General features: G+C 48.0%; 1 protein-coding gene across 2 annotated transcripts in view; it reads right to left on the bottom strand.

The window, feature by feature from the left end:
* MCC (MCC regulator of WNT signaling pathway) overlaps nucleotides 1–18690 on the bottom strand; it is a 405468-nt gene that overhangs the window by 15014 nt on the left and 371764 nt on the right. For both annotated transcript variants that reach the window (XM_063087360.1, XM_063087361.1), the window contains 3 exons: nucleotides 9674–9908; nucleotides 4097–4303; nucleotides 138–238 (listed from right to left, as the gene is read on the bottom strand). In XM_063087360.1, coding sequence (XP_062943430.1) covers nucleotides 138–238; nucleotides 4097–4303; nucleotides 9674–9908 — 543 coding nt within the window. The remainder of the gene's footprint in view (nucleotides 1–137; nucleotides 239–4096; nucleotides 4304–9673; nucleotides 9909–18690) is intronic.

Genomic DNA, 18690 nt, shown 5'->3' on the forward strand with positions numbered 1-18690 from the left:
AGAACACAGCAGCACCTTCTCCTTCCCAGACAGGCCTGCAGTGATCCATGAAGAGCTGATGTGAGCGGCCCTGAGAACTCAGAGCAAAGACCTCGTGCCCGGAGAAGCCACAGGTTGGGCGTGGGCAGGGTGCTTACCGACGGATGGCGTTGGCGAACTCCACGGCCAGCTCACTCTCGCTGCACGTCGTCCTTAGCTCGGCTAGTGACAGAGCTGGAGAGGCAGCATCAGCACACTCCTGAGAACAGCAAACACGTTCTTGTTAGACCCGAAGCTAAGCCTGCGAGCACCCTGGAGACTCACATCCACTTTGCAGCAGAGCATGTCAGGTGAACAGCACAGTGACAGGGCCGGGCAGTGCCCTCAGATCATGCTCAGGGGAAAGCCTGGCAGCAAACCAAACACAGCCCCTCTGCTCTCTGTGATTTTGCAGGCTGGCGGGTGATGCCGACACCCAGTGTGCTCTGAGCACTCACTGGGTGCTGGGCACTAGTCCAAGTGCACCATAGGTGTTCATGCATTCAGTCATCAGGAGGTCCCTCTGAAGCAGGTACTATCATGATCCCCATTTTAACAAGGAGGACACCGGGGTACAAAGAAGTACACTGCCCAGCCACCAGCTAGAAAATGGTAGAACCAGGATGCAGACCCAGGCCTCCAGTTCAGTCTTTTCACCACTAGGTTAAGCCTCTGGTATCATAAAAGTCAAGGGAGAAATGCACGTGAATATCCTTGTTGCCCCATCCCATCTCTCCTTGGGATAAAACCAATCTTCTCTAGATTTAGGAGCTTTCCTGGGTTTGGTGTAACCATGGAGGAATCCTTGGAAAGAAGGAGGAAAACAGAGGTGCATCTCCTGCCCCACGTGTTAGCATCACACAGGGACCTCGACATCGAAAGCAAATCCTCCCATTCTACAGATGAGAAGTGTGACAGCCAGAGCTCCTAAGTCCTAAACAGAGTTAAGATTCAATGCACAAAGCAGCGATGGTACCTGTGTGAGTGCCCTGCTTTCTCTGCATGTAGACAGCAGCAGTGATACTACACGATGAAGTGGCCAGGGGGTCGGAACCCATCGATGATTTGCTCAATAGACACAAGGGCCTACCCTGCACCAGACCAGAGAATTAAAAGCTTGCGATCTGTTGCTGATGGAGGTAAACAGAAAATGACATCCTGATGGGAGGAAAGCTACAGAGAAGTGTGACTCCGGTGCTAGAGGTCTGGACGACAGGAGGCTCATGCCTCCCTCAGCCCACTCTGATCAAGAAACACTGCTCTACCCAGGGAGTACCTCGACAGCAGCACTGCCAGCACCTGAACACCGATCCTCTGCCGTACCCTCCGCCTGGACTGCTCCCCCCATCTACCTGTCCTCATAGACGCAAGTCCCCATCTAGCAGCCATGGCATCTGCCAAGTCCCACAACCCCCTCACTTTTGGTATATCCACTCTCATTTTATAACACTTCACGAGGCTCCTTAAAGACAGGGCCTGCCTTGCCTCACTCCCAGTGCCTCTCACTGAGCGTACCTGGTAATATCGGCTGCATACAGACAACAACTGCAAAAGCCTAATGCTGCTTGCACAAGATTTGGGAGCCAGCTGCGTTGGCTTTTTAAATAAGAACAAAAACCCACCCAGTGGAGCAAGAATAGATGTTCTAAACCTGGATTTGGCCTATTTGTTTTTGTACGTTCCACAGGCTAAGGCATGACCACTAGGCTAAGAATAGTTTTACTATTTTTAAAAAAAGTCAAAAGAAGAATATTTTGTGAGAGATAGAAATGACATGAAATTCAAATTTCAGTGTCCTTAAAGTGTTGTTAGAACACTCCAATGCCCACTGGCCTCCCCATGGTCTCTGCTTTCACACTGTATTCCTACTACAGCAAAGTTCAGTAGTTTCAGCAGAGTCCGTGTGTCCCACAAACCCCTAAAATATACACTATACAGACCTTTACAGAAAAATTTGCTGACCTCTGCTCTAGGCCATCTACCAACAAATAAGACCAAATAAATAACCCAGAGGGGAGATGTAATATTTGAAATAGGATCCAGTTTTTGAAAGACAAGATAATCAGGTCACTCTAATGCAATGACCTGAACACACAGGGTACTCTTCTAAAGCTCCTTACTGTAGTGTCAAAAAAAAAATATCTGGCCTTTTCCATCAGAAAAAATTATGTACTTTGAACCCATTCCACAAACACAGTGCCTCCCCAGTCAAAATAAATACCAAGAACTAGGGGAAAATGTGCAGTTCATGGGCCTTCTGGCAAGAACTGGGCAGTCCATTTCCACCACGTCCTCAGATCACACACACAAACACTAGTGCTCTGTCTCTCAGGCCCTGACCCAAACTGACTGCTAACCAAATCAAAAGGCTCTAAAAAGATTTTGAGGGTGTTTTATGGAACAGAAAACACTATCTCCTGGGCCCCAGAGACCACCATAGGAGATAGTACCGTGTGGGCTGCTGCCTACCCCATGCCCCACTCAACCCACCAAGCACCGGGCAGATAGTTTTACAGTGCAATTGCCATCGTGACTTGCCTAAAACCTGAAGCCTGTCACATTGTGCCCTGCTAAAGACCCTTCCACAATTCCTGTCTTCAGGATAACATGGCTGGGGGATGTCTCCAGCTAGTGCATCAATTCCTCTTTTCTCTGGGTCTCTGCATGTGCTCTCCCTTCACCTAGAGTGTGCCTTCTTCTGTCCCTGGTCCTCTGTCCCACCCCTCTTAAGCAGACTAGCTCCCACTCTCCACTGGGTCTCAGTTCATAAAGTCATTTCTCCCAGAAAACCTGTCCTGAATCTCCAAATCTGGATTCTGTGCCCGTCTCGTGGCCTCCCATGGACTAGGAATTGATGCTCACACTTGGGACATTCTGTCACTTCACTGTGATCATCTAATTGACCATCAGTCTCCTCCCATAATGTAAATTCCTGTAGGAAAGACTTTGTGCCAGATCACATTTATCAACAAAATGGATGAATGAAAGGCAGCCAGGGACTTGGGAGAGCTGGCCCAGCTGGGTGCCATGGCTGTGTCCTCCCTGGGCTCCTCAGTGGGTGGGAGGTTGGGAAGGCTGTTGCTGCGGCCATTTGTGAAGCATGCTTTAGAGTTCTTAGCTATTTGGGGAGTGACAATTCACTGCCACACAGCATCAGCACTGTTCTTTCCTTCTCAGGTACACGACTCTCCTGGAGATACCCCTGCACTTGTGCTATGAGAAGCCACCTATTAGACCAGCAAGTCAGCGTATGCCCACACGTCCTGGGTGTGAAACAGACTGGGGTCAGCAGCTTGCATTCATCAGAAACAGAAGGCACAGTGCACAGAATATACAGTGCCCTGGGATGAAGGATATAATTCTTTACAGTCCAGAGCTTTTTCTTCCAGTACAGTATTGGGAATAATTCTGAGACACAGGAAGACAGAATGAGCTTGAATTCTAGAAAAAAGACCTGGGGGCTGATGGAAATGTGAGTTTACAAAATTTTATCACCAGACAACCCACTCTGTGACAACAGACACCTCGTAATCCCAGCTCATCCGTCTCCTCTGCCTTTAGGCTGCTTCCCACATACACCTCACTGTGGCAGAAAAGCCGACAGAGGTCGACAGCAACGCAGATGAGAGGAAGAGACCCGTTAGCCAAATCTGGGTTAAATCCTGACTCTGCCATTTACTAGCTACGAGACCCCTCAGTGCTTTTGAGCCCCATTTCCTCAAGTACATGGGGGTAACTATTCTTTACTCAGGGATGTGAGACTGGGGCAGGGGGATAATAAATGCAGTGATTGCTGTGGAAGTCCCAACAAATCAGTAAATGATGGCCACAGTGTGAAGGGGGATTAGACCCCCAGAGAGATGCATGGATCACTGCTCTGATAAGACCATGACATTATGAAAATGCTTTAACCATTACAAAAAGTAAGATTTGGGCTATTTTTTAAAGGTAAATTTGATGTCTTTATACTCAAGATATCACCTTTTTCTTAGATATCTAGGAATGCAAATAAAGGACAGAGGCAGCGGGGCGTGCCGGTGGTGGCTGGGCGGGAAGGCCAGAGCTGCTTCTGCGCTACCTTGCCGGCCTTGTCCTTGCCACCGCTGCTGCTGGAGCTGAGGGACCGCATGCGCTGCTCCTTCTGCTCCTCCACCTCGGACTTCAGGTGCTCAATGTGCACCAGGTAGGCCTGCTCCTGGGCCTCCCGCGTGCTCAGCTTCAGCTCCAGGGCCTTCTTCTCTTTCTCCAGGAGGTAGAGCTGGGCCTTCAGCTCGGCCATCTCCTCCTACAGAGCAGAGAGCAAAGAGCACGTGAGGCGCCCGGATCTGAGAGCAGGGTGGGCCAGCGCCCGGCGGCCAACTGAGAGGGGGGCCCTGGCTATAACCCAAGGACCTATGGTAGAGTTAACGCTTTGAAGCTGGAAATAAACTGAATGGGAGGAGATATGATATCTGTGTCCACTGACATGTGGACACAGCCATGTGCTGTCTTTCTATGGATTAGAACCGAGATAGATGGGTAGAAGTTACGGGCAAGCAGATTTTGGTTTGATATAAGGAAAATCTTTGTGACAATTAGACTGCCTCCCCCTGCCCCCCCAACAGACACACTTGCCTTGCTGGAAACCAGTTCTCTGGCATGTGGAGGCTGAGCTACATCAGCCAGAGGTTGCAAAGGAGTCAGCCATGCATGGAAGGCTGGGTCTGATAGTTCCCTTCCAATTCCTATTTCAGTTTCCATGGCACAACCACACACTTACCCACCCCTCATGGCACCCTTGCCACCCTGCAGCTGGGCCAGGCAGGTGGGAATGCCCACAGCAATATCATTCTCTACTTCTGAGGTCCCAAATGATGTCAACAGAAACAGAGTCCTTCACAGGTGACTACTCATGAGATAACTTCTAGGAGTAGCATGAAGTACTCAAATGAGAGTTTTCCGTGGAGAATAAGAAGTGAATCCAAAATGGGACAGTGCTATCCTGGGATGAGCCAGATAACAGTGACAACCACCAGCCTCTACTGAGCATGCAACTGCTCTAATCTTCCCAATCTGAGGTATGTACTATAGGTATTTCCATTTGTAGATGGGAAACTGAGGCTTACAGAGGGAAAGCCACCTGCCCATGGCCACTGGGTAAGTTGTGGAGCCAGACTTTGAGCCCAGGCTGTCTGGCTCAGAGCCCAGGCCCATAACCACTAAGCATATTGCCTCCCTCCCTTTCAAGGTGAGCCCACGCATGACTCTTGTCCCCTCACTTCTGCTGGAGGGCAAGTCATGGGCCACATGACCACCAGGTCCCGCCTCCCCAGTGATTGCTATAGTCCCTTACATAAAAGGATTCTTCATAACGCTGAATCACTACCTGAGATGGACTCATCAGGGTCACTGGTTCTGACCACCCCTGAGGTGGCCCTTCTCTGGGGTAATAAGCACAGGCCTGGTTTGTTCTCCTGGGTAAGGCAGACCCAGGGATAGATGTTTTCACTCTCCAATGTGGGAAATAGCTAGAGGGCACCCACCAAGGCTAGACAGCATTAGTCAATGTGCTCAGTGACTGTTCAGAAGAACATTCCAAACCTTTTTTTCTCTTAAACACCAGACATCAAAACCAGAATGAAGGTTTTTCCATACCCAGAAGCCTTTTCTTCTTTTGCCAGTAGAAGCAGGATTCTGCAGCTTCTGGCAACACTGCATACTGAGCTAATGTGGATGGATACTCCCAGAACAAGCACATAAATGCAAGCTTGAAAAAAGGAAAAATAAATCCATGGGTACCAGAAATAAAGAGGAAATGCCTCCAGAGGGGGATGGCAAGGCAGACAGAGTGCTGGCCAGCAAAGGTATCAGACCAGTCTGCAGGCCCTGCGACCTGGGATCTGACTGTCTACCCAGGGCAGGGCCTTGGTCTCTGTGAGGCAGAGCCAGAACTGAGACCCCTGCGTGAGCTGAGACTCTCAATGTACTACCTAGAATGAGAGACTAGAAAGCTTTATTTCTGGAGATGTGGCAAGGAAACCTGTCATCTCTCAGGCTCTGGGTGGGAAAAGGAAGAAAAATCTCTTTTGAGGAATCAAACCTCAAACTTGTGTCTTGTGTGGGTATGGTACAGGACTCCTATGCCAAGAACATAACAAACACTAGTCCTAAACCTCTGCAACCCACAGGTTCCAACAGAGCTACACACGGAACCACTCTGTAGGGACATCTGTACCCACGGACAACACCGTCTCCAATGAAGATGTGCTGGGATGTGCGTTCCCTCCCCCACCCAGAGGGAATGAAAGTGAACAGCGTGGAGCAGATGCGGAAGTGAGAATCAGCACTCGTCAGAAGCAGAAATAACAATGTGAAAAACCGGAAAATAAATCTTCAAAATAGTTAAAGAGATAAAGGAAGAGGAGTCATAATGAAAGGATAGGACATCCAAGAAAGAAGAGTGGATCTGCAAAGGAACCAAGTAGATCATCTAGAAATGAAAAGGTATTTACTAAAGATCAGGTATGAGAAGTAAAAAAACCCCGAGAAACGTGAGTTTCTCAGCAGTTATATCCTAGAACAAAATAGTGAAATCCAACATAATCTGCTGGATAATGGATTTGGCGTGGGTGAGCACAAGTCCCTGAACACACTGGGAGGGACTCGGGAAAAGGAGATGACTCTGATGTTTAGCCTGAGAAATTCACAGGAAGGGAACAGGTCAGAATGCTAGCAGTGGCTGTCCCTGGATCATGATATTATGTTTATTTCCCTCCCAGCTTTTTCTAATTTTTACTCCTTTAGAAAATTTCTAAGATGAGTCCATATTCTATTTTCAAGTAGCAAAGGGACTATTAGGAGCTTTTATTCCAACATAAATGTCTTCCTTGGCTGAATACCACTAAATTTATCACACAATATATTGGCCAGAATATAAAGAGAAATTCCTTAGTCTTTAGTCAAAGAAAACACAATGTTTGGAATAAATATTGGAAGAGCAGCCTCATGGCTTATGTCACACAGGGTGCAAGGGTCCACAAAGAGGGTTCCCTATTGGAGAAAAAGTGACTGTGATTACAGACACAAGGCTGGCTTGTGGGCACTGAGAGGAGAGATCAGCCACGGTGGAGTAAGGACTGTCCAGAGAGAGGAGCAGTCAGGATCCTGAGCCCAGTGGGTGAACAGAGATAAGCACATTTGCAAACAAAGGGTTGGGGTCCTACATCTGTCACCACTGCTTGGAGTCTCCCCAGGCTTCACCCAGACTCCAGTTTGAGCAGCCACTGAGGCAGAAATGTGCTGAGCAGGTTACCGGGATGACTGTTGCTGATGGCTCCTCTCCCCTGTCCAGTGGTGGTGTAACCAGAGGGTTTTTTTCTGAGGCCAGCACTGATCCCAATAGGAGACAGTGGTTATGAGCTGTTTACTCAGCACTGCTGCAACCCACTCCAGCCTGCTGCACTTGCCTCCGGTTCCTGATTGTGACCTGGCTTTTCTCCTAGAGTGCCCCCTCAAGTCTCGACTCCTGGGAGCCAGGAACACGGCAGAATCCAAGGCTGTATACATCAGGGCTCTGCTCACAGGAGAGTGGAGCTTGGATGTGGGTCCCAGCCCTGACTCTCTCACGTCACCAGTGCCTGGCAGCGGAGTCCTGCGCTGGCCCAGCACCTGCAGAGCAGCCCCTGCAAGACCTCACCTCTGCTGTGGGTCTGCCCAAGATGCAGGTTGCAGTGACACGAGATCACATTCCTGGGGGGCTGTTATTCTGTCCCACCCCAAATGTGTGTGCTGTAGTACAACTCTCACACTAACTATTAGATTTAGCATCAACCCCACAGGTTCAGGGCAAAGTCTTCCACAAACTGACCTCGCTTCAGATGCCAGCCACAAATCTCAAGGGGGGGACTCCAGGCCGCCTGTACTTCTGATTGCCTACAAGTTTGGGGTTTCCCATGACCCTTGCAAGATCAATAACTTGTTGGAACGACTTGTAGAACCAAGGAAAGCACTATACTTGTAGTTTTATTACAATGGGTACACATGGGGTAAAGGCTGAGAGTCCTGAGCACAGATCTCCTGTGCCCTTTCCCACTGAGCCAGGGTGTGTCACCTGCTGGCACATCAATGTGCTCACCAACTAGGAAGTTTCCCTGAGCTTCAGTGTCCAGTTTTTATTAGTGTTTCATTACACAGGCATGACTGATTACATCACTGGCCACATGATGGAACTCAATCTCAGCTCACTTCCTTGCCCTGAGGCCAGGTGGCTAAAGTCCCACGTCCTCCTCAGGACCAGCTTCCATCTGTCTAAGGGCCCACCCTGAGTCACACTGTTAGCATAACAAAGACACTCCTATCATGCAGGAAATTCCAAATGTTTTTGAAGCTCTGTGCTGGAAGCAGGGACAAACATCAGATATATTCTTGATCATACCACAGGGACCTTCTGAGAACTGGCAGCAAGTGAAGGGCCAGCCACAAGCACGCAGAGTGTGTCCTGCTGAAGGCACGGTAGTTTGACCACTTCCAGTGAGGGGTACTGGCTTTCTAAGAAAGCTCCCCCTGCTTGAGAAAGGTCAGCAGATAACTCCACCAATGGGTGAACAGCCCAAGATTTCATCAGGAAACACCTGAACAGCACTACAATGTGTAGTGTACTAACATTAATAAAGCAAATGTATTTCACAGAGCCTAGCTTCCAAGGCCCTGTAGTTTCAGGTATAACCCAACTTTTAAAAATTACATATAGAAATGTTAAGCCTGTAAAAGACAGGAAACTTTCCCCAGGCTAAAGTCTCTGTTGTAGATAAAGAATCATAACACAGCAAAATTGCTGGCTCAAGGTGAGATGCCCTCGGTGCAGGTTAACCTACTGGTTGATATGTTAAGAAGATTGCTTTACTATTGTGCAAAAATACTAAGGAAATTGCTGTACGAAAAGACAGTGTTTGCTAAGAACAAGCTTTTGTTGGTGGATTGACTTAACCTTTTACAAATTGCATTATGGAATGTCACTTTGTTTATTTTACTGATGTTACTAGTTTACATTTGTTAAAACTATGCTTAGCCATAATCTTGCCCATATCCTTGTGTTCTTGTAATGATTAAATCGACTGAATTTTCTTGTGAAATTTCCCTGTCTTTACAATAAAAGGGAGAGGCTAACTTTGAATCAGTGCTGTCATATTCAGTTTTCTCCTCCTAATGGGGAAATTACTGAAGTGCAGTCCTTCTGGGCCTCTCAATGCATACACAGTACTTCGAATAATCGTGTAATTCTTTTTTTTTTGTCTCTGTTACACAGGGGGAAGTATAACACTACAACCCTTCGCTGGAGGGCACTATGGTCTAAGCAGGCTCAACACTGTACCAGAGGGGCCAGGGAGTCAGGGAACCAGGGCTTACCCCACCCTGCAGAGGTCCGATCTACACCTGGAGGCATCCTCTAGAGTTCAACTCACCCCTCCAGGAACATCCAGCCCAAATGGCCCCCAGACATACTGAAACCATCCCCTACAAATGAGGGTCTACAAATGAGGCTCTGGCTGTCCTCCAAGCAGATGAGACTGAGCACTGATGGGGTTGACTTCTCAGCACTGCCTGGATCTGCTTTCAGGGGCCTTTTAGATTTCCTTCTGATGACAGTCTCACGAACAGGACCCATCCCCAACTATACCTTCATGGCCATCAACTCCTGCATCAGCACGGCATTTTCGAGATCCAGCCTCTGGCTGTCTCCCCGGGGCTTGACGTCGTAGCTGAGCGGGTCGATGTGGATGCTTTCCAGCTCTAGCATGGTCAGCTTGACTGCGGCCCTGTCATTCTTGAGCTGCTGGATGTAATCCTTCAGCCTCTGCTCATCTTCCTTCGTGAACTCGGTATCACAGCTACTGGCCGTGGAACTGGTTGTGCTGAGAAGACAAAAAGCCCACCACACCCCGTTTCCAAGTCATCACTAACAGTCTTTTCTCCTCACCCTTCCCCACACACCCGCTCCCCACCATTACTTAGATGTTAGTCCACACTCATGGAACAGGAATTAACTATAAAGAATACTAGAGATATTTACACTCTTTGACACAATGTTGTGGACCCTAGATATGAATTTCTAGGGAAATAATTCCACAGAAGCAAAAAGATACACACTTACAAAGATGTTTCATGAAATCAAATCTAATCTAAATATAATTTAAAATAGTTTACTGAGGGCCGGCCCGTGGCTCACTCAGAGTGTGGTGCTGACAACACCAAGTCAAGTGTTAAGATCCCCTTACCGGTCATCTTTAAAACAAAAAAAATAATAAAAATAAATAAATAAAAGTTTACTGTATTATTATACGTATCAAAAGGACAGAAGTCATGTGTATATTATAGGGATAATTACAACAGTGGTGGAGACAGTTTAAGTGAGGAAATAGAATGAAATATAACATGTAATAAAAATAGGTGCACTTGTGGACAGGACTTAAAAAAGGGATATATTAAGGGAGTAAAGAAGTTGCAGAACAAAATACCTATGGCACGATTTATGCACATGTGTGCATGTGTCCCAGACGGTGGCAGCAGTCCCCTCGGGGGCGGGGGACGGAAGGAGTGGCAATGAAGGGGGCTGTTCTGCTGGGATTACCTGTGGTGCTTGCATATCGCAGTGAGAAAAACACAGGTGTGTGTAATATGGCAACAACAATTTTGAAAGTGGGATGTCCCAAGCCTCCACAGCACATTCTGAGTGTAGTGTCCACTACAGGGACTCAGGCCGATGCCAGGGCCCTTGGTGGCCCATGCTTAGTGGCGACCAGGCAGCGGCTGCCAGACATGAGGAGCACTCGTTGAAGCCTGGGCCTGTGGTGGCCCGGGAAAGTTTGAAGGGACCAAACCACTACGAAAAAGGAAGTACCCCAGGAAAACTGAGGCCACATGTCTTGAGAGGGTCTGGCCTTTTCCAGCGGTGGGCAGGCTGCCCCCAGCGAGAGCCCCCCGGCTGGTCAGTCCTCGCAGACACTGAGGCCAGTGTGGACGTGCAGCAGTTTCTTGGCACTTGTGCTGGGCCAACCTATGCTCGGCTCACTCCTCACGGGGCTGGTTTTGGAAAGAAGGCAGCAGAACAAGCAGGAGCCCACTGAACTCTCACAAAAGCAGGCCAGGTGGGCATTATCATTTCTGTCGTTACAGATTTGGAAGCCAAAGTCAGGGATGTTAAGTGGCTTTCCAAATCACATGCCTGGAAAGTGGCGCAACTACACGTGGACTGCAGCCTTGTTACTCTTCCCAAAGCTCCTGTAGCCAGAGCTATGCCAGGAATGAGGATAGTTACCATGAGCTGTGGGCCACCACCAATCCAGGCCTGCCCCGCTCTCCTCGGCAGATACATCGTCCCCTCCCCACAGCCGAGGTGTGATCAAGGGCAATTCCACTCTTGGACATGACACATTGGTAAGAAGAGAGATGGTGGGCTGGAGCTCTGCTGCTTTGCTGGCCTCCACCTGAGGAAGAGACCGCCCTGGTGCTTGGGGTGCTCTTCAACTTAGAGAACTCTTTCTAGGATGGGAAACTCCTGAGCACCAGAAGCCCTTTGGGGATGCCCCTCACTCCCTTTGTCCCATGAGGATGGGGAGGAAAAGTGAGCAAAATCAGCCTGACCATCAAATGCTACCACTTCAGAGGTTGTGATGGTTAATTTATGTGTCAGGCAGCGTGGCCATCAATAGATGGTAAGTAAATGCCATTAGTCTCCAGTGTGTGTGAGCCTTATCCCATCAGTTGAAGGCCTTAAAAGACTGAGCTCCCTCAATAAGGAAGAAATTCTGCCTCCAGATAGCCTGCAGACTCAAGACTGCATTATATTTACATCTAAATATAAATACAGATCCCTCTATATAGAGATATCTCCTATTGCTTTTCTGCAGAACCCTGACTGATACCAAAGTGCTACCTTTACTAGTGACCCAAGCATCTTACACACTTTGTAGATCCCCTATTTCCTCATCTGTAAAATGAAGGTATTAACAGTACATGCTTCATAAAGTAACAGTAAGAATGAAATGAGGTAAAACGTAAAGTGTTTAGAATAGTGCCCAGCACGTGGTAAGCACTCAGTAAATGTAGCTATCATTTTTTTATTCAAGAAATATTGGAGTGCCTACTGTGGGGCATGCTTCCGGGCCCCGCAAAACTCCCTGCCCTCATGGAACTCATATTCTAATAGGGGAGATGAGCAAGTGAAACATACGGTACATCAGACAGTAAAGACCCATGGACAATGATGAAGCAGGAAAGAGGCATGGGGAGTGCACAGTGGGGACTGGGTTTTATTTGACATAGAGCTGCAGGAAAGGCCTGCATGATAAAAGTCACATTTGAGTAGACCTAAAGGAGGTGAGAAAGGGAGCTACGTGGATATTTGGAGACAGAGTGATCCAGACAGAGGATGCAGCAAGTGCAAAGGCCCTGAGGCAGCGAGCTTGGCCAACAAGAATGGGGCTGAGGCAGAGTTGGGGGAGAGGAAATAGGAGAACTGGTCAGACAGGGTGTGTGTGGGAGGGGCAGGGTGCCAGGTCATGCAGGACTTTATAAGCATTGTGTCTTTTTCTCTAGACTTAGAATGGAAGGCCTTGCAGGGTTTGTAACAGAGGAGTGACATGACTGTTCTGCCTTACATTTGAATGGAATCCTTCCGGCTGCTATGCTAGAGATGTGGGGAGGCCAGGGCAGAGGTGGGGAGAGCCCTTAGGTGGCTAATGCAACAATTCTGGGGAGAGATGGTGGAAGCCTGGAGCAGGGTGGGGGCAGGGAGAAGGATAAACACTGTTAATCATCATTATGTTTTCTCAAGCTGAATTTTTAAAAGGATGAGAAGGGAGCAGCAGTACCCCCCAGCTGAAGCATGTCAGGTACTACTCCAGAAGGAAATGAAGTTGACCAAAGAAAGCACGACAGAGCAAACTGCACCCACAGCAAGGGCACGGGGGAGCTGGCGGTGCGTTTGAGGACGAGAGCTGCTGAAATGGAGCGACATATCCCAGCAAGAAAACAAGAGCACCTCAGTAAAGGCCTGTCAGCTCTGAGGTAGGCACGCCATGTACAAAACCCTTCGAGGAGGACTCAGGGGCTCACCTTCACTGACTGCCAGCAATGACGTGGAGGGACAGACCTGTCACAAGTGCACGGACAACACAACTAAAGCAAGCTCAAGGGGGGTGCCCGGCGCGCGTTCCTCAGGGCTGAGCGTGGCGCTGTGCTCAGCGCGTGGCAGGTTCGCAGCAGCGTGGCGCTGGGGAACAGCACCGCTGCTCTTCCAGCGAGATGGCGGCAGCTTCAGGAATGAAACCCTTCCCCCTGAAGCCGGGATCAGGGCCTGAGGCTAACTGACAACTCTCGTCTTTGCTTTCATTCAAAACTATTTCGAAAAATTCCGAACATATAGAAAAACACAGAATAACCAACAGTCATGTGCCCACTACCCACAACATTTTGTTATACTTTCTTTAGACTACTTTTTTAGAAATATAACATTTATACTTGAAATACCCTTTGTTGACTTTCATTTAAAATAGAAATTGCGAAATTCAAACAGCATGAAATGTATTCTGCAGGAACTTAATGATAATATTTTGGCAGATTTTCCATTCAGCAGCAATGGTCAAACCCAGCAGGTCTCAAAGACGGGGGCCTGGGCTGGCCTCCTGGGCATCACCCAAGAACTTGTTAGACGTGTACACCCCAATTCCCAGTCCCAGAGCCTACAGTCAGGAACCCTGGGAGTGGGGTCCAGCGATCTGGGTTTTAATTTGCCCTCCAGGTGATCCTGATGTGTGCTCAGGGTTGAGAACCACTGGTCTATCCCACAGGATAAGTGGCTTTTGGCTTAGCAAAATAATTCTGCCGTAGTACCTGTGAGGTACTACTGGATGCTCCCAGATTTTGTAGGTAGAGACCACTCTGATGCTCCCGGGCTGCTCTGGTGGATGCCAGCGATTATGAGCAGGTCTCTGACCAGATCAGTTAGACCTGAGTAAACATTCTTCCTCTGCCACTTCCTAGCTTTATGGCCCAGAGTAAGTTACCCAAACTTTCTGGGCCATGGTAAATAGGAATACTAATGGTTCCTAGCCCAGCGGGCTGTGGAAGGGATACGTCGGGTCCTGAGGCAGGCAGGACTAGCTAGTGCTGCCACACAGCGCTTGCTTTGGGGGAGGAGGAGGGATGGGCAGCCACGTTCCTGACAGCTGTACCAACAGCTCTGCAACACCCAACACCAGACTCAGGGATACCCCAGGGTGTCAGCCGTCTGCAGGTCATCCAGAAAACCTCCACCCCAGGAAGAAGAAAAGAAGACAGTGATTGGACAGACTTGAGAAACTGCCTAGAACCATCCAGAAGAACATGTACATCAGTGGGCAGAGACTGACAAGCTCTGCCACCCTCTAGGGCCCGGAGCCTGATCCCTAGCCGGGCAGGGAAGGCTTTTGTTACATCCTCTTTGTTATGAGTGCAGTTTACAGAAAGAAAGAAAAAAAAAGAAAAGATCTTAGTCCACTGATCCTACCCTGTTGGAAGCTCAGAGCTTTGAAATGCTTTTACCAGAAAAAAAGTTTCATTTCAAGATAAGCACTACAGCCCCACACCCGCTCTGGCTTCCCTCTCCCGCTTCCAGGACACCAGCCGGGAACAGATCAGATGAGGTTAATTACGATTCTGCTTTATGCTCTTAACGTTCCACTGTGGAATATGATTATGGCAATGGTAAAAGGAGGGGAAGCCTTGGCCTTTTCCCTGGCTTCCCGCAGACAAAGGCGCTGGCGGTCTCCCGAGGCCTGGCTGTCGGCTGCTGGGCGAGGGTTAAGTCATCCATTAACCCTCCCAGCTTGGAATGCCGGATGATCTCAGTCGTCAGGGGGAATAAATCACTTTCTGCAGGCTGGATGGCTCCTCCTCTCCAGGATGTGTTTGGAGAGGGTCTGGGAGAGAGGATGACTGCAGATGAAGAAAACCCCAGTCCACCCCAGCTGCATGTTTAAGTGGCTTGGACAGGACACCTGGGTTTCTCCCTTGGGTGATGCTCTGATGGAGCTCCCATCACGTGGCTGTGTTCTGTGCGCATCGACGGCCAGCGATCTTCGGGCACACCACATGGGTGGCAGCCTGCAGCCCGGTGCAAACGCACGGCTGGTGGCTCTGCCCACCCTGTCCACTGTAGGACGGGCTGTTCAAACCGGCCATGTGTGTCAAATATCTTCTTCTGTCCCTCTCCACCACATCCCACCCTGTCCTCAAGATAACTCTCATCCTGCTCATGAGAAGAAAAAGTCACTTTTCTTCAGTTTCTCAGCTTGCCTTGGCAGAAAGTTAGAGAGCATTTTGTTTCTTTGCCTCAAAAATCGTTAATGAAGTTTTCCTGAAGTCTTTAACACCATCTTACCCGGCTCTGGTGAGATGTGATTTCCATCAAGGAGCAGCTCATTTTTAGAAGGAAAGTGTCACGGGGCTGGGTGTCTGTTTTGTTGATTATTTGGCATTTATTTGGAGGAGGGGGATGGTTCAGGTGATGTGTGGCACTCAAGTCACTCCTAAGTGGCCCCATTCCTCCAAGCAGAAGGTTGGGCCTTGTCAACGGCCTATCTTTTCGTGCTGTGCTTTGGGTATCCCTCCATCCCCTCTTTTTTGGACAAAGAAAGGGATTCGAAGCAAAGGACTAAAAACACTAAAAAACTCCAAATCTCTCAGATTTGTACATTTTTGAATAATTATCAGAATTCTCTTGGAGGAGAAATTGAGGTTAAATGAGGGTAAATTATCTAACAAACTGTCTAACAAAATATGGGTGTGGGAAAATCTGCTGTCAGATAACAAAAGTCCTCAAAAACTCTCCGAGTCCAGAAAGTTCCTAACAACTAAGCTGACAGCGGAAGTCAAAATAAGAAACAGATGTTTAGGTGATAAATTCTATTTATGAAGCCATTTTTAAAGGTGTCATCATAACGATATTGGAAACCAGCATTTCTAAGACAAATATTAACCCATTCCTGTCTGGTCACCAATAACAAAGACAGACACCATCTAGGCCCGACAGCCACAGGTAGCCAAACTGAAAAAATGTGATTACCCAGTTTTGCAAGGGTGTGGAGAGGCGGCCCTCTCATACACTGGCTGTAGGAGAATAATTGGATTACATACAGAGGGCTATTTGACATGGTTTTTAACCAGCAAATTCTACTTCTCAGACTTGGTCCCACAGAAATTGCACAAGAGGGACAGGTCTAAGGACAAGGATGGTGGCTGCACCAATGTTACCATAGTGGAAAACTGAATGCAAACATCCAACATGAGGAAACTGTTTGAATACATGATAGTATTGCCATCCTATGGAAAACGACGCAACTGGTGAAAAGAATAACACGTGTGAAGATGTGTAAGAATACAATGCCAAGGGGAAAAAGGACATTCGAAGAGAGTCCACATAATAGGACCCTCATTAGTCAGAATTAGATGTACTCACATTTTTATAGATATCCTGTTTTGAAAGATGCCATGTCTTGGTGTGCTGAGTACTTGCCTTCTAAGCTCTTCTGCTGTAACTTACCCTTCTTTTCTCCATCCACATGGCTCCTGTGGGAACTGCCATGGCCCTACTCTGCCATGGTCACAGATGACCAGCGTAGGCACCTGAGCCCAGCTGGTCCTTTACCCAGGATTTTCTTACTGGGCACCACCCTGAAACCAGTCAGCCCTGTGTACAAGTGTAGGTGGTACACTGGTTCTCTGTCATAGAGGAAAGGCTGCTTGCAGCAGAAGCCACTCAGGCTTGACATGGGCCTAGCCTGACTATGCTCAGGTGCCCATTTCCATGCTGCTCAGGCTTACTGTAGGCCTCTGCCCCCTGCCTTCAGCCTGGGCATGCAGCTCATGCATGCAAGACCTGACAGGCTTCCAATAAGAACCCCTTTTGTTTAAGCTATTTGAGCATGTTTGAGTCCTTTGCAGCCAAGGGTCTTAACTAATAAAAACTGCAGTTAAATCTGTGGGAATATACCTCAAACTGTTCCCAGTGTCCTTTCCAGTGAGGGTCCTAGCATAAAGAAATTTTTACCTTGTGTACTACGCATCTTGTAATACTCAGATTTTAATTACTTCTACAATGAGCATACAGGTCTTTTGGAATCAGGAAGTTAGGTCTTAAATGGGAAAAAAAAAAAAAAAGCATAAGAAGCATTTCATGTCTCCACCTTGTTCTCATGGATCCTAAATGAGAAGTGAAAAGGACATAAGCAGGAGGGCTGATCACCAGGCTGTCCTGTTGAGTGGTGTGTCTGAGCTGTACCTTAGAGCTAACTTAACACTAATAAGTGTTAATTCCAAGGACTTTGGATGGACTTTCTTGAAACTTGGATGACAAAGCACTTCTCTTTTTCATGAAAGATTACTATTAGAACAGCCAGATCTAGTCCAACTGCATTCCCTGAAGCTTGCCGATGCTGGTGGCACGGGCCTGTCCCTACTGGATGGCAGTTTCAATCCAGTCACCCTTTCAATAAACATGATTCCACTGTCCTCAACCTTTTGCCCCAATGAAACTTTATGGTCATCCAGACTGGCTTAGAGGGTGAGGGCCAGCATGTCTGGAGCTCTGCTGCCTTCCATTCCAATTTGGGGATCAAGCCCAGTGTGAGTGGCCAGCCGGGCAGTATTCTGGCTACCTGGAGGCACGCGGAGGCTCGCGGCAAGGATGCAGTCACCTTTCTCACACGGCTAACCCTGACCCTCTTCTGATGTTGAGACAAAAGGGACTCGATCCAGTCTCCGAGAGAGAAAACATGCTGTGGTTTATTCTGTCTTGGCCACACGTGCTTTCGTGGATTTAGATGGATGACTGCACTTCCACACAATGAGCTGGAATTGTGATGCTTGACACACAGGGTGGGTTTGGTGAAGAATTCCCATTTCCTCTTCCCAAAGATTTAGTCCATTTGCCTCTTTGTTGTGATATGCTGATAAAGTGATCCGGGCAGTCAACATTACCTAGTTGCTCCATCCATTAATATGATTACACTTTCTGATGATCTTGTGGCTATATGTTTCAAAAGTGAAATAGCAACGTCCCTGGGCTCCTGCCAGCAGAATCAGCTGAAGGTTGGCTATCATTTTTATTCTCCTTACTGGTTTACTTCTCCTCTGCTGCTACTTTCTAAAACCATTATCCCTCCTGTCAACAGGCGCTGCTCATGTGCTGCCAGAAATGCCTCCAGAGGCCTGATACTCAGCATTCCTTTCCCGAGACCTTGAGGAACAGTTATCTGATGCTCTGATTGGAATCCTCCATGCCAGGGGGTTACAGTGGAGGAAAGGGATTTACTGGGCCGCATAAAGTTCCAACTCAGAAAGTGCCTTTTCTTTTCTTTTTTTTTTTTTTTTTTAATAAACTTGACATGTGGGAATGTCTGAGCCAGGATGGCCAATTTACAAACAAAATTACTGTAATTATTATAATTATGAAGGACCTGATGGTATGGGACTTTAGTCTGAACCCGCGTTTCACATAAAGTAGTCTAATTGTATCAGCTTCTAAGAACATGGAGCGTCACAGGCATGCCCGTGTGTGGTTCTTCTGTACCCGCTCTGAGCTGCTTTGATTTGGGCAGGAGGGTGAAAGTGAATTTTTAAGGAGAACTGACTATAGTCAGAGCTAAAGGCCTCTGT

Source organism: Cynocephalus volans, chromosome 2, assembly GCF_027409185.1.
Source record: "Cynocephalus volans isolate mCynVol1 chromosome 2, mCynVol1.pri, whole genome shotgun sequence".
In the NCBI taxonomy this organism is placed as follows: Eukaryota; Metazoa; Chordata; class Mammalia; order Dermoptera; family Cynocephalidae; genus Cynocephalus; species Cynocephalus volans.